At 46.9% G+C, this 13,064-nt stretch overlaps 2 protein-coding genes across 3 annotated transcripts in view; both read right to left on the reverse strand.

Moving 5' to 3' along the window:
• Positions 1–405: 405 nt before the first annotated feature.
• LOC135813450 (uncharacterized) lies at positions 406–6,669 on the reverse strand. The gene is made up of 4 exons (XM_065326544.1): positions 5,968–6,669; positions 2,456–2,979; positions 1,104–1,292; positions 406–753 (listed from the first exon to the last, which is right to left on the reverse strand). Exons 1-4 carry the CDS (start codon positions 6,263–6,265, stop codon positions 406–408), a joined length of 1,359 nt encoding a protein of 452 aa, XP_065182616.1. The 5' UTR covers positions 6,266–6,669.
• A 5,492-nt stretch (positions 6,670–12,161) lies between these two features.
• LOC135814920 (xanthine dehydrogenase/oxidase-like) overlaps positions 12,162–13,064 on the reverse strand; it is a 49,998-nt gene continuing 49,095 nt past the window's right edge. For both annotated transcript variants that reach the window (XM_065328120.1, XM_065328119.1), the window contains exon 37: positions 12,162–13,026. In XM_065328120.1, the coding sequence (XP_065184192.1) occupies positions 12,959–13,026 (68 nt within the window). In that variant the 3' untranslated portion in view covers positions 12,162–12,958. The remainder of the gene's footprint in view (positions 13,027–13,064) is intronic.

Genomic DNA, 13,064 nt, shown 5'->3' on the forward strand with positions numbered 1-13,064 from the left:
TACTCATCTCTAGGGAGACTTCGACAAAGAAAACGAATTGATCATGTAAGTGCGACATGACATGACATTGTGCACTTGCTTAAATAGGCTCAACCATTGCAGGGTCATATGTCTCAACAGTTCATTTGTGTGCCAGGAGAATGCCGATTACGGCGATTAGCCTTCTCCTGACCTTAGCTCAGAGCCGCACGGTTGTGACAGGCATCTGGAGGGGAGAGCATTGATAGATGGCTCAGCGATCGCATCCAGACAACGCTGTGACAGTGGCATTCTTCAAATAATGGAAACCTAAAAGTTTGAGAGCTCCACTGGAGCGTTTTTTCTACGTGCAGCTACCGCGGCTGTACACACAGGCTGGCAGCTAAACAAGATCATACCAACCGAAGCCTACCTTGATAAACAGCCCTAGTCAGATTGAAATGTATAGCCGTTCAGAAATGGGACGGCATCGATGTTGGCTTGTATGTGAGTCTTGAGTGACTTGGGCCACACAATCAGGTCTCTAGTCCGTGATTTACTGGCATGAACGGCTCTCTCACAAGCATCCAGGTAGCTGGTGGAGCATTCCAGTTCCAGGAACTGACACACCTTGTGCATCACTTTCCTCGGCTGGTGCTTCACGTGTCGTGAGTGTATATCCACCAGGTGCGGAAACATGTCCCTGTTGTTGTGGAGCTTGGCGTTGAGCCTGACCAATGCAAAGTACTTCTCAGTCTGCACCTCCAGCTCCCTGGGATTGTCAAGAGGATTGTCCTGTTCCAAAAATATATAGAAAAGCCCGTTTTAGTTCGGCACTTGGTATGAAATGTCAATCGTCGCTTCAGAAACATGGCACAGTGTAAGAAGCATGCAACAATACTCGCATGCTCAAAACATACACAGGCAAGTCTCTGTGATTGCCTATTCTATCCGATTCAGCGCAACACACAGCGATGCTACGGCAGCGCTGCAGGCAGATGGGCCTCCTCTTGCTCGCTAACTCCTGCCCTAAACTGCCATTCTAGGCATTGGCAATTACGGTCAAACCTGGTAGTTATGGACACCCCGGCGAGGGACTGAGGCCACATGTAAAACACATTTGGCAGTGATGTGAACACACTCACCTTGGTAGTAGTGAAGCGCAGGTTCAGGCTGCGCAGGGCGAATGTAGCGATGTTGTCGAACGGATTCCGCACCACGTGAATGATGTACAAGGGTATGCCTATCTTCTTCATCATCTCCTGGAACACAGCCCGTCCCTCGGCTGTGGCCAGAAAGTGAGTCGTGTCGCCACCTTTCTTATCTCCTATGACCTGTGAACATAGAAAGAGGTGAACAACCGATTGGAAGCATTGAATGGCACACTGTACATGCAGCATGCGAACAAGAACTTTGATAGACGTGAAGAGAGAGTGCGCTCAGACAAATACTATGACACCAGAGAGACAATAACTTTGTTTTCATCATCATCATGTGACCGTCATCAGAAATCATCACCACCCTGAGAACTAGACTACCAAGGAAAATCGTTATGATGCCGTAAGGTGATATTTTAGAGCTGAAACGAAAACTGATGCGAGAATACTCTCTTATACTGTGATCCTCATGATCCCATAAACATTTTAAAAAAATATTAAAAATATATATATATACAGTTGCTGTCCACAGATTTGAGTATACTTACCTTGTGCAGTGGAACATCAAAATTACGACCACCTTTGAACAGGAAAAGTGGTTTGGTTTCTGAGGTGGTCTGCCGGATTTGTGAAAATGACCATCCTTCATGCGCACTTTGATATGGAGGAAAAGTCAGAGCCAGGCAAAGTGGTCGGATTGGTAAAGTGGACAAAAGCGAGGATTCACTGTAGTCCAGTTGTCAGCACGATGATAATTCTGATGCTGCCCACATGAAAGTGGTGTTATTGTCCCTCTAGTGTCATAGTATGACCGCATGCACTCCCATTGTATTTACAAGCAGACGCCCTAGCACAATGCGATGGTATGCACTCGTAAGACAGACAGATGGGTGGATAGGTGTGTGGACAGCCACATGAGTCAGTGAACAGATGGGTGGAGAGTTAGCCCCTTTAGGAGCCGCACATATTTGAAAGGGAATGTACCTATTGATAGATGCAGTGGAGAGGCATTGGATCAGGAGAGGCAGTGCACCCTGGGGTTCAACACATCATACGACGACCACCCCTTGGGGCCGGAGAAAGCGGTCTTTAGTGGCAGGTGGTCCGAAGTTAGAGGTTTGCACCGCACAACCATATATTGAATGTAAGACCATCCGTGCCTGGCGAAGTGGTCTGTAGTACCAGGCTGGTCACTAGTCATGGTGGTCTTTAGTTACAGGTTTTACTGTATTATCTTATCAAACTCCACAGAGCACCACACTTCATTCATTGTTACTGATAGTTACAACGAATGAAGTGTGGTGCTCTGTGACGTGTGAAACTCCACTTATCATACTCACGGCTATCGTCTGATTGAATCGACCTTGCCACTGGTCGTGTACATGATACGAGTACGTACTGCCCATATATAGCAGACCGGGGATTGTCGGGATAGGAACTTTTGGATCCCGACGATAGCCTTGCAGAGAGTCATAGCGCGACTTGGTGTACAGGCGTTCGAATATGGACTGCTTCGTCATGCTCCTGTCACGCGCATATCTCCATGGCAGATTGTACTCGTTCGAGATCAGCACGTGTGGGTGAGCATCCAGTAGCGACCCCATCAATGTGTGACTGCTGCGCGGATAGCCAATGAAGAAAACGAACTTCTTCACCTTGTCGACAATGGCCGGGCTCAGGGGAAGCTGCTTCAGCACCGAATCCAGAACCAGTTTCTTCAAGCCGGAGAGGCTGATGCCATGCATGTCGGCATCTCGCATGTGCAGGCCAGGAAAACTATTCTGCACGCCTGCTGCTGCATGCTGACTATCCTTGTTGCTCCGCTTGATGATGGCATGTTTATTGTGGGATTCCTTGCTTTTTCCTGCATCCAACACAAGTAATCATATTCATTTGTTTGCTCATACACTTTGTTTCAGCAGTAAATTCAACACTAATGGGCAAGTTGCCATGTAAACTACGAATTCTGGATCATTTTCCAACTACAAAATATCTTCATTTTAGTATATTGTCTAGTACACTCCATGCTGGGCAAAGTGATTATACTAGCTCCACAGCCAGACTTTCTAGTTTCCAAACATGCAATGATGCACAGTGCATGTCTACTCCGATACCGTGTAGAGGCCCATGGACCAGTCTTTCCTCATCGTATGATCCGGTGCGGTTTTGCAAATTAAACACATCCACGTCCTTGGTTCAAGATACGCGTACCATGTGCACGCACTCGGGAGTGCACACTGCTCACAGTAATACAGCAAGGCATACCGGCCTGCAGTGCTCCAGTCCCATGCACTTGCGATCTTGTAATTCTGTAAATTAGCCCAGGTGTCCGTTGCAAAGCGGGAAGTGCAAGCAGTGGTTGCCATGAGCCTGCGTGGCTCTTCGTCGTCGGAGATTGCTCGGGTATTGAGTTTGTCGGCTCCAGGAGTCAGGCAGATTGTCCAGCAGGCTCATGAGTGGCGAACTGTTGCTGTCAAGCCCAGGAGTGGTGATCCACGTAAGAGCGATGAGATGTACGACGAGAGGCTTCTAAAGTGCTCAGTCTCACTGATCGCTTCAAACCTGCCACAGGATTGCAGAAGAAGCTAGCAGGGGGAGGCTGGTGCAAGTCTCTCAGGTCGTACTGTGCGCAGGAGGCTGCAAGTAGCTGGCCTGGATGACACAGTGACGGTGAAAAAGCTATTTATTAGCAAAAAAATCGCAAGAAGAGGTTGCAGTTTGCAAAGGTTCACAAATCATGGACACAACGGAGCGATGGCCACAGGTGTTATGGACTGATGAGTCCAAATTCAATATGCAGGGCAGTGACGGTGTTCGGTAGGTACGTCAGGAGGGGCAAAGGAGAGTGGGTGAACCCCAAATGTCACCGTTAAGCATGGTGGAGGTGGAATTATGGTGTGCGGTGCTCTGGCGGCGCGTGGTGTTGGACAGCTCTACACGGTCGTGGGCAAGATGGAACACACCCAGTACCATGGCATCTTACACAACTGCATAGTGCCAAGCATGTGCGGGCTGCTTGGCGAAGGCCATTGTGTATTGCAATAAGACAATGACACAACGCATACCGCGCCGCATGCCACGAAGTGGTGGCTCCATGACTAGCCGTTCTGCACAATGGGGTGGCCAGCTCCAAAGTCCTGACCTGAGCCTCATTGAAAATCTCTAGGTGATTCTCAGTGAACAGGCATCGTGATCACTCCAATCACGGCGGTCGGAATGAGACTGAGCTATGACTGGAGTACAGGAGTGCATTGAGTAAGATCACACCCGAAATCGGAACTATGCATGAAGAGGGTGAATGCAATGCCGAAGAGAACGGCTGACGTGAGTAAGAACAAGGAATGTGCCATTGATTAATCAATTCCCCTAGCACTCGATGTTGATACAGTTTTCATAGATTTTTCTCGCACATAGACCCCGCCCTGGCTTAGCTTTTAGTGTACCCGGACATAAGTTTACGCTGTGCGGCACTAGGTTGACCAGGGTAGGGTGTTACGATTTGCTTCTCAGTTTTACGCTTTCTTTCTCACTTCCTTGTTTTTAAAACTGGCCTGCTTCTATTTCGATCATTCTCTGGGTGAAACACTGCTCTATGCACATGATCTTTTTCATTTTTCATTTCAATTTCCATGGTCGGCATAAAGCTTTCAACCACTACAGCAAATCAACATGACTGCAGAGACGTGCCGCTAAGATACACTTACTTCTACCATAGTGCTACGAAGGCATAGCATCACAAATTTCACATTCGAGTTCATGTGCACTTTTCAGTTTGTGAACTGGAATGCGAACTTTCGCATTTTTCGTTCCGAAAAGCAATCGGACCGCAAACCGTCGATTCGTGTCATGCAGGCCAGTCTTAAGTTCACTAGGCCGTGCTGCCTGTACAAATGTACGGCCTTTCAACGCTCTGCAAGCACGACTTCTGTTTGCTTATCCTCTCCGACACGTGAAAGTCATCACTGATTTTGACCTTCATTTGGGGCAAACTTTAAAGTTGCAGACATGTGGTATGCACTGAAGTATATGCATGGTGATCATGCCAACGAGGACCCACTGCTAGTCAGACTCACCTGGATCATGCACTGGGATTATACTGAGACTTTACACACTCTGCAACAAACCGAATACGAGACCAGTGCCACTCAGAGCAGACGATGAATGAAGAGGCAAGCACTCGGGGTTTTTTTAATGAGTCTTTCTGAGTCTTTCTACTGAGATCTTATGATCCCTCACACCCAGACAGCGAATGACCAAAATGCTATGCCACTGGTGCTCATCTTGTGCTGGTATGAAAGTGCGAAAGGTCTCTACTCTGTGGAGTTAGGCTCACGGGAGTGCGAGGAAAGTCTCAGAAGCAACCAGTACAGACTACGGATGCATAGCAGGGCGTATCATTTGGGTTAAAGCCATGGCCGTATATTCGATTACAAAGCCTGTCTCATTAATTTTATAAAGCGGCCATGCATGGCTTTATACCTGAGATAGCATTTGAAATACAGTGAAACCTGTCTAAGCTGAGCGCTCATAGGACCTCTAAGCTGAGCGCTCATAGGACCTCTAAGCTGAGCGCTCATAGGACCTCTAAGCTGAGCGCTCATAGGACCTCTAAGCTGAGCGCTCATAGGACCTCTAAGCTGAGCGCTCATAGGACCTCTAAGCTGATCGCCCATAGGACCTTCAAAATGTGGTCGCTGTGTACAGGTGATCTCCTTATCCAGGGACCCTTGGTCCCGGTTGTAGTGGTCCTCTAGAACAGATGGTCGCCTTATCAGAGTGGTCGCCTTGACAGGTTTTACTGTATGTTCTGTAAACTAAAGCAATAAGTCAGACATACAGTATACATACTCACTCTTATCTGCATAAGGGGAGTTGTTCGCAGGGGCCGATTTCAGCATAGAGGCTCTCCGGCTTGATCCCACATTCCGATTCTCGTTAGGCGGACTATCGGGGCTCTCGTTAGGCGGACTATCGACGCCCTCGCGTCCATCACCGTCTACTTCGACTGCCGGTATTACTGGAGCATCAACCTGCCACTGGCGATGTTCTGACGTTTGCTCATCAATCGTCGCCGAATCCAGGACGATAGCCACCACAATGAAAATCACTACAAGTGACACAACCAACGCTAATCGAAGAATTTTTCCCATGCCTATTCAAGAATCGCCGTGCAGCTAGGTATGTCGGACGTCGCACGGTGCGCGTGACGCGCTGCTGATCAGTTTCTTGAGGTTTTCGTCACGACATGTGCCGTGGGACAGCCAAGCGCGAGTGCAGGCAGTTGTTGGGTCGTGCGGTCGATGAGCAGGTGTAACTAACGTTATGCTACCGCGTACCGCCTTCGGAATCAAGGGCGCTTCCGGCACGGCGCTACCGACTAACATCAACGGGGTACACTGCAGCAGGTGGCGGCAGGTGGAGGGCACTAGAAAGTTGAAACGGAGTAGACTGACGGAGTGAGTACAGTATTTAAACAGCCTGCGACAACCAAGGCTGGCAGGATATTCGGATCTAGGAGTGACCTGGCCAGCATGCACGCGGGTAGATCCCGTGCCGTGGGCTTGGCAGATATAGACAACACTTGTACTATTGTACTAATAAGCTGCGAAACGACCACCGGTAGTTGGTTTGCTACATTCGCAGCGTGAGTCTCTCTGCTGTCGCGCCGGAAACAGTGGCAAAATAATTCCGAGTCTTTAGTTTATATCCAGTCGTTCTAACCTACCGTAGTCTACCTATGTAGATCTACGTAGGTCTACAAACCAAAACAGGTCCTAGATACGGCCTTTACACAAAAATACTGAGTCTGTAGAGAGTAGCAAGACTCAATGCATAACCCCGAACCTAGCCCTACGCGCTACTACTGCATGCCTACTGGGCTCTAGTCCGTGGTAGATCTACTAGTGTGGTGCACTTGTTGGCGCGGGAAGCATTGTAGTTTGGCTACTGCAGGCATAATCATGATCATGATAATGCCATGCCGTGCCGAAGGCGTTTTGAAGTTTTTCCTGCCTTGCAGAGCCTAGCCTAGCCGGCCGTTGGCGTTGCGCTCATATCATGTCGCGACGTGACCTCAGTACCGCCGCGTGGTCGTACATGTAGTCCGTACAGGTATACATAACACACTATCATGTACGTTCAACACTGTCACTGTACCAACATGGACTGCAACCAACACAAGTCACAACAGCACTTTCACCCAACACGGCATCAGAATCAGGTTATGTAAAATCATGCACCGGCGTGCACTAAGTTATAGTAAGTAGTCAGTAATCATCATTCACAACAATACAAGGAGGAATTTTTTTATCGCCTGCATGATGATTGCATTGAGTTGCGACAAATCTGTGAACCTCCGTTGTGCCTTTTGTGCGACAACAATACAATCATGTGCCAGTTACATACAATCAAGAGTACATACCCCCAGTGTTATTTTACTCTTGATACAATTACATGTACTTCGAAGTACATGTATGTAGTCATTCGCCACCACTTTACTTAGGCACAGGTGACAAGCATGGTTAGGCACCAGAGGATAATAAATTTCACGGTTCGCGTGAGACTCGGCTGGAAGCCGAGTTTTCCGCATCCGCCGTGGGAACGCCACCACCCTCTAGGATCAAGGCGCAGATGCAGCGCCTAAACGGTGGGAGGTGAGTAGATCAGACCCACCACCAAGTCAAGTGGTCAAAGACCGAAATCCCATTAGCTGCATCCATGTTACCCTCGTGCCAGGCCACGAGTTCCCAATTAACTGTGGGTTGCAGCACGGCTGGAAACATTCCTTCCGCTTCCAAGCAGGACTTGAACCAGAGGATAATGCCAGCATAATAACTAACTACTGTCACTGTACATGACAAAGCAGAGAGGTTCCAGGCTGCCCAAGAGAGTGCTCAATAGTCAATACCTACATGTACATGTATACTAGCATAATACTTTTAAATACAGTCATGTACTAGTCTGTAGCATAATAAGTACATGTAGCATAGTGAGTTCCATGGTTACGTTAGCAGAGGACTCAGCTTCCTTGACTCAGTTTACATTTTTACACGTAACCAGGGGAACGTACACGTAGTTGGGCTGCTGGTCCTGGAGGCCACCTGTACTACTACGAGACTAATTATGTACATGATACAGCTGCAGCTACAGGTCATTATCATGAAACTACATGTAACTTAAACGTTACTTGATCACCACTTGTAAGCAAGTTACAATGTACATGTACATGTACATGTAGTTGTATGCGTAAGGGAAGTGGGTTTTTCCCACTTACATGTACATGTACATGACATTGTATTCTGTGTCCAGCTTCAGGTAGACATGGTCCGCTTGAGGCGTGGCGCAGGCTGATGTCATGTACATTGTAGCTCAAACCTCTTTGGAGGTGAAAATTGTTCAGAAAAGGTGATGTTTCCTCTGGCATATAAAGTTGTTCGTCCAGCGGCAGCCTAGCATGCATTTACCCATACAGCATTACAGCGTTACAGGGATACAGTATTGTGCATCTTGTTGTTCATGTCGTTTTCTTTCGACGCGTTTGCTGTGCAGTGAAGCCGAGACCCTAGGTCGGCAGAGCACATCAGACCCCGTCACCACGTCCACGATTCATGCCTGCGATGCTGCACCGCTGCTTTGCATGTCATGATTGGAAGCTGTGGCCTTGCCCTTAGTAAAAAAAACAAAACAAAAAACAATGTACATTGGACTCATCGTGTTCTCTTTCCAATCTATTATTATTATTAGAGTGTTAGTGAATGTAGGCAACACGCAACTTCCCCGAACTTCGAGGCCCCGATGTATAGCACCTGAAATGCATGTTGCATTGATCATGTTGCCTGTGTTGTAAATGACGATACATGTAATACAATCATCATGATCATGTCCAATGTACTACATGTACTACTACTGAGTAGTGTTGACTTTTCTTGAGAGTGTTGACTTCTGTCTTCATGAGAATAGACTGCGATCTGCGGCTCCGTCCTTTTGCTTCTGGTGTTCTGCCCCCAGGGTCTAGGGTCTAGGATCCTAGGCGAAAATTCGGAAGAATTGAAGAATTTTGTGTGGCCAAGTACTGACTGAGTTCTTGTATGTGTATGTATGTGTGTGCTGTTAATTGTTATTGCCAAGTTATGACAAGTCTAAAAATACTTATTAAAAAATAGAGTAACGTTACGCTTCAATTCGTTGTGAGAAGAGCCACTTGTGTGTAGACCATGGCACCTGTCATTTTCACGAATGTGATTTGCTGGCTAGCTTCCCATACGGGCCATAGCCTAGGCCATGCACAATCAGTGCCAGCACCATGGAGACACAAGTGGCAACAATGCAGAGGAATCAGCATGCAAGCGTACTACTTGATCCGGTCATAGTCAAACATTGCCTGCATACTAGTAATGATCATGACATCAGAGGCAGGGCATAGATTAACGGTCGGACATCGGACATTTTCCGGCCATTTTCGGCCACTGACCGGACGTTTTCAATTTCACCGGACATAGTGTCCGGTCAAAAAGGAAAAAAAAGAGCAGCGGCCTTTCGACCTTTTTAATTTTTATGCGGAGTTGGGCTTTCTTCGGAGCTTAGGCCAAATGCGACTTGCATATCGTACAACTAACACATCTACACCGTAGCCTCGATCCCTCAGCCTCAGGCGTAGACTTCACGATAAATCCGCCTGTAGCAACGCGGTTGCTACAGTCAATTCACACTTTCGACCTTTGCCTTTGGTACATGCATGGTGCATGGTGTCGACTTCGCACCTGAGCTGAATCTATGGGTTGAACTGCGTTCGCTCTTCAAGAGGAAGATGTCATCTTTTATTTTTCACTCTTTCACTGACCAGGAATGCAGGTAGTCTTTTAGAATGTCTTCTGGAAAGCGAAAGGGAGATTCAGAGGACTTGCCGAAATGCCCTCGAATTCGGTCCAATTGCGAAGGCACTGTGCGAGATGGACGATGGTGCTGCCGCTATTGCATGACGCAAATTCGAACTGACTTACCTTCTCTGCAAGGAGCATATCGCGTTCGCAAAATTCTTGACTGCAACGCTTTCTTGTACATACATTTGTCGTCAGTAAATAGTTCAGTTTCTAATACAAATAAATTGGCGAATTGTACATAGTATTTAAATGTGTGAGATACGTCCACATAATGAGTCATTGACTCATTGTGAATATACTTCAGTACTACTAAAAAAAGAAACACCCTGAAAATGTGTTGTGGAAAATGTCCGGGCATGTCCGGACAGATTTCAAAACGGAAGGACATTTGTCCGAGCTAAATGAAATCCTTAAGCTATGCCCTGAGAGGGATCACCGTTGCGCAATTGCAGCACGCAAGGTTGCACAATAAAATGTCGGCCCAGAGTATCCGACCACCAAGACGAGACAATCACAGCCCCTATTGCTTGCAGCAGTACATGTATTGACTGCATGTATTGACATTAAGTTGAGTCGGTCATCAATAACGAGTTACGTTATTGGCACACAGTCTATTGCATGGCTGTTTTCTTGATCCGGAAAGACCTCTGCAATGACTGCAGCATTCGACCACGGCCCGGCCTAGCATGCACATCCGCACCAGTTATGCATTACACTGCACTCTCTGGTCTAGTACTTCACCAATGCCATGTAACGTGTTACCTGAGCACACCCCTGCCCAACAACGTAAAGTCGTTACCACAGTCTACAGCCTAACGTTAGTTGATCTAGACTACATGTACGTGTCACTGTCAGGGTTACTGCAATGTCATGTCATGTAGTTGAAGAGTATTAAAAGTGGTTAAACACTAGTAACACTAGTATCCTCCAGAAAAGTACAATAGACGCCAAACAAGATCACGATCTAGTGCACGCAAGAGTTAGCTTACTCTATCCACTTAGCATGCTTGTACAAATTAATATGCTCTTGCCAGTATCTGGAAGTTCTAACTCAAAAGAAGAATGGCCCTCACCCTGCTCAACCTTGGGTTGAACTTCAGTCTTCAGACAAGATTAGGCAAGAGCGGCCAAGTGGGGCCAAACAAAAACATCCTGCCAGAGCCGCGTAGTGTAGAGACACAGAATTTAATGTAGAGTGGATCCACTTTCAAAATTACTTCATCTCCCTTGGAATCCGGTGGCCTCCAGCGAGAACTGCAGGTATGGTCTGAACAGTGTCAACGTTATAAAGACAGTGCACGCAATTGTTAGATTGACAGCATGAAACAAGGTGGAGGACACTGTGTTCGGAAACAGTGACCTTACTACAACCTTCCGCGGTTGGCAGAGCCCCGGTCCCTGCGGACCATTTGAACCATAATTATGGGTATCGCACCCGGTTCTGACCCTCATTATGCTAGGGGGTTAGGAGACTACTCCTGATGTCGTCTTGTTTTCTTCGCTCTTTTCTTTAACTTGTATAAAGACTTCAGAAAAAGAAAAAGAAGTCTTTATACAAGTTAAAGAAAAGAGCGAAGAAAACAAGACGACATCAGGAGTAGTCTCCTAACCCCCTAGCATAATGAGGGTCAGAACCGGGTGCGATACCCATAATTATGGTTCAAATGGTCCGCAGGGACCGGGGCTCTGCCAACCGCGGAAGGTTGTAGTAAGGTCACTGTTTCCGAACACAGTGTCCTCCACCTTGTTTCATGCTGTCAATCTAACAATTGCGTGAACTATAACAAGGTTTATCTAATACTGGTTTTTAACCAGTGTTAGGTTATATCAAAGACAGTGTAGTAGAAGGCAGAGAGTCACACTAGGTTACTGTATACAGTGGGTGAGAGAGTACTGTACTGACTGTAGTAAACACCTGCTACAGTCCTCCCTGTGCTTTTACTCTCTTTTTTACTCCCTGTACTGCCATGAACAGTTGCCTGCAGACAGTGCAGAGTGCAGATGGTCACGTGTACGAGTCTGACCAAAGAAGACCAAAAGCAAGGGATGCACTGTCATTTACATGGGTACGATAATAGTCACTCATGATGAGAGTTGGAAGCCAGTAGAACCCACCCTGTAAGTTACCAGCACTTTCTGAAACCGAGCAAAGGTACTAGGCGCAGCATGACTTGAGCACAATCCTAATTGTCATAATCATTAACGTTATCATTAGCAAAGCAATTGAGTAAAAAATGTGTCCAGCACACCAAAAAAAACTGAAAATAAGATTAGTGCATGTGTTGTGAATGCAGCACATGCTCAGCTAATACCGGCAATTTCCACTCACCGGTGGTAGTCAGAACAAAGTGGAGCAAGGCGAATAATAGCTATGGACTAACCTGCAGTGGAAATGCGAATGTGGGAAAATATGAGAATACGTAATGGCAAGGCGAGAACAGATGCAACAGACACAAAGACTACCCTACCGCTGACAATGTGCGATAAGGCTAACGTTATTCCAACACAGACAGACAGAGCAATGACACAAGCAGCTACTACCTACTGGTAGAACGGAGACTCCCTCGATTTAGGCTAAGGCCTGTGGAGAATCCATAAATACAAATACAAATAGAATCTAGTAATAGCATAGCATGCATACAGTAAGACATCCTGGTCTTGTCGCATTGCTAGCACAGAAGATTAGGCAACAAAACTTGAACATCACTAGCCAAAGCTATCGAGCTATATGTTTGAGCAAAACATTATGTGTCCAGCACACCAGCAAAATGAAAAGTCTGCACTGCGAGAAAATTACCTCCTCCGGCAAGAAGCAGCAGCACTTTGCTCCATCCTGTGTACTGTGGAGAGCTCGGTGCATAGGTAAACATAGATATAGAATAAAATGGTGTAAGTAACAATAAATTTAAGGGAGGTGCAACTGCTAGGGAAACACACAACACTGACACGGTGAAGTCCTCCAGCTCACACTGTCAGGCTCTGTATCGACGGCTGGCATATGACCTGGAGAATGTCCGGGGTGGCAGGTCCATCTGCAAACAGAACGTGCAATCCAAACAAACTTCCCCTT

The sequence above is a fragment of the Sycon ciliatum genome, chromosome 4 (assembly GCF_964019385.1).
Source record: "Sycon ciliatum chromosome 4, ocSycCili1.1, whole genome shotgun sequence".
Classification (NCBI taxonomy): domain Eukaryota; kingdom Metazoa; phylum Porifera; class Calcarea; order Leucosolenida; family Sycettidae; genus Sycon; species Sycon ciliatum.

Coding starts and splice junctions, on each gene's coding strand:
- LOC135813450 (XM_065326544.1), bottom strand. CDS start 6,265: ATGGGAAAAATTCTTCGATTAGCGTTGGTTGTGTCACTTGTAGTGATT. Junction 2,980..5,967: donor CTCCCCTTATGCAGATAAGA/GTGAGTATGTAT, acceptor TGTTGGATGCAG/GAAAAAGCAAGGAATCCCAC. Junction 1,293..2,455: donor GATTCAATCAGACGATAGCC/GTGAGTATGATA, acceptor CTATGTTCACAG/GTCATAGGAGATAAGAAAGG.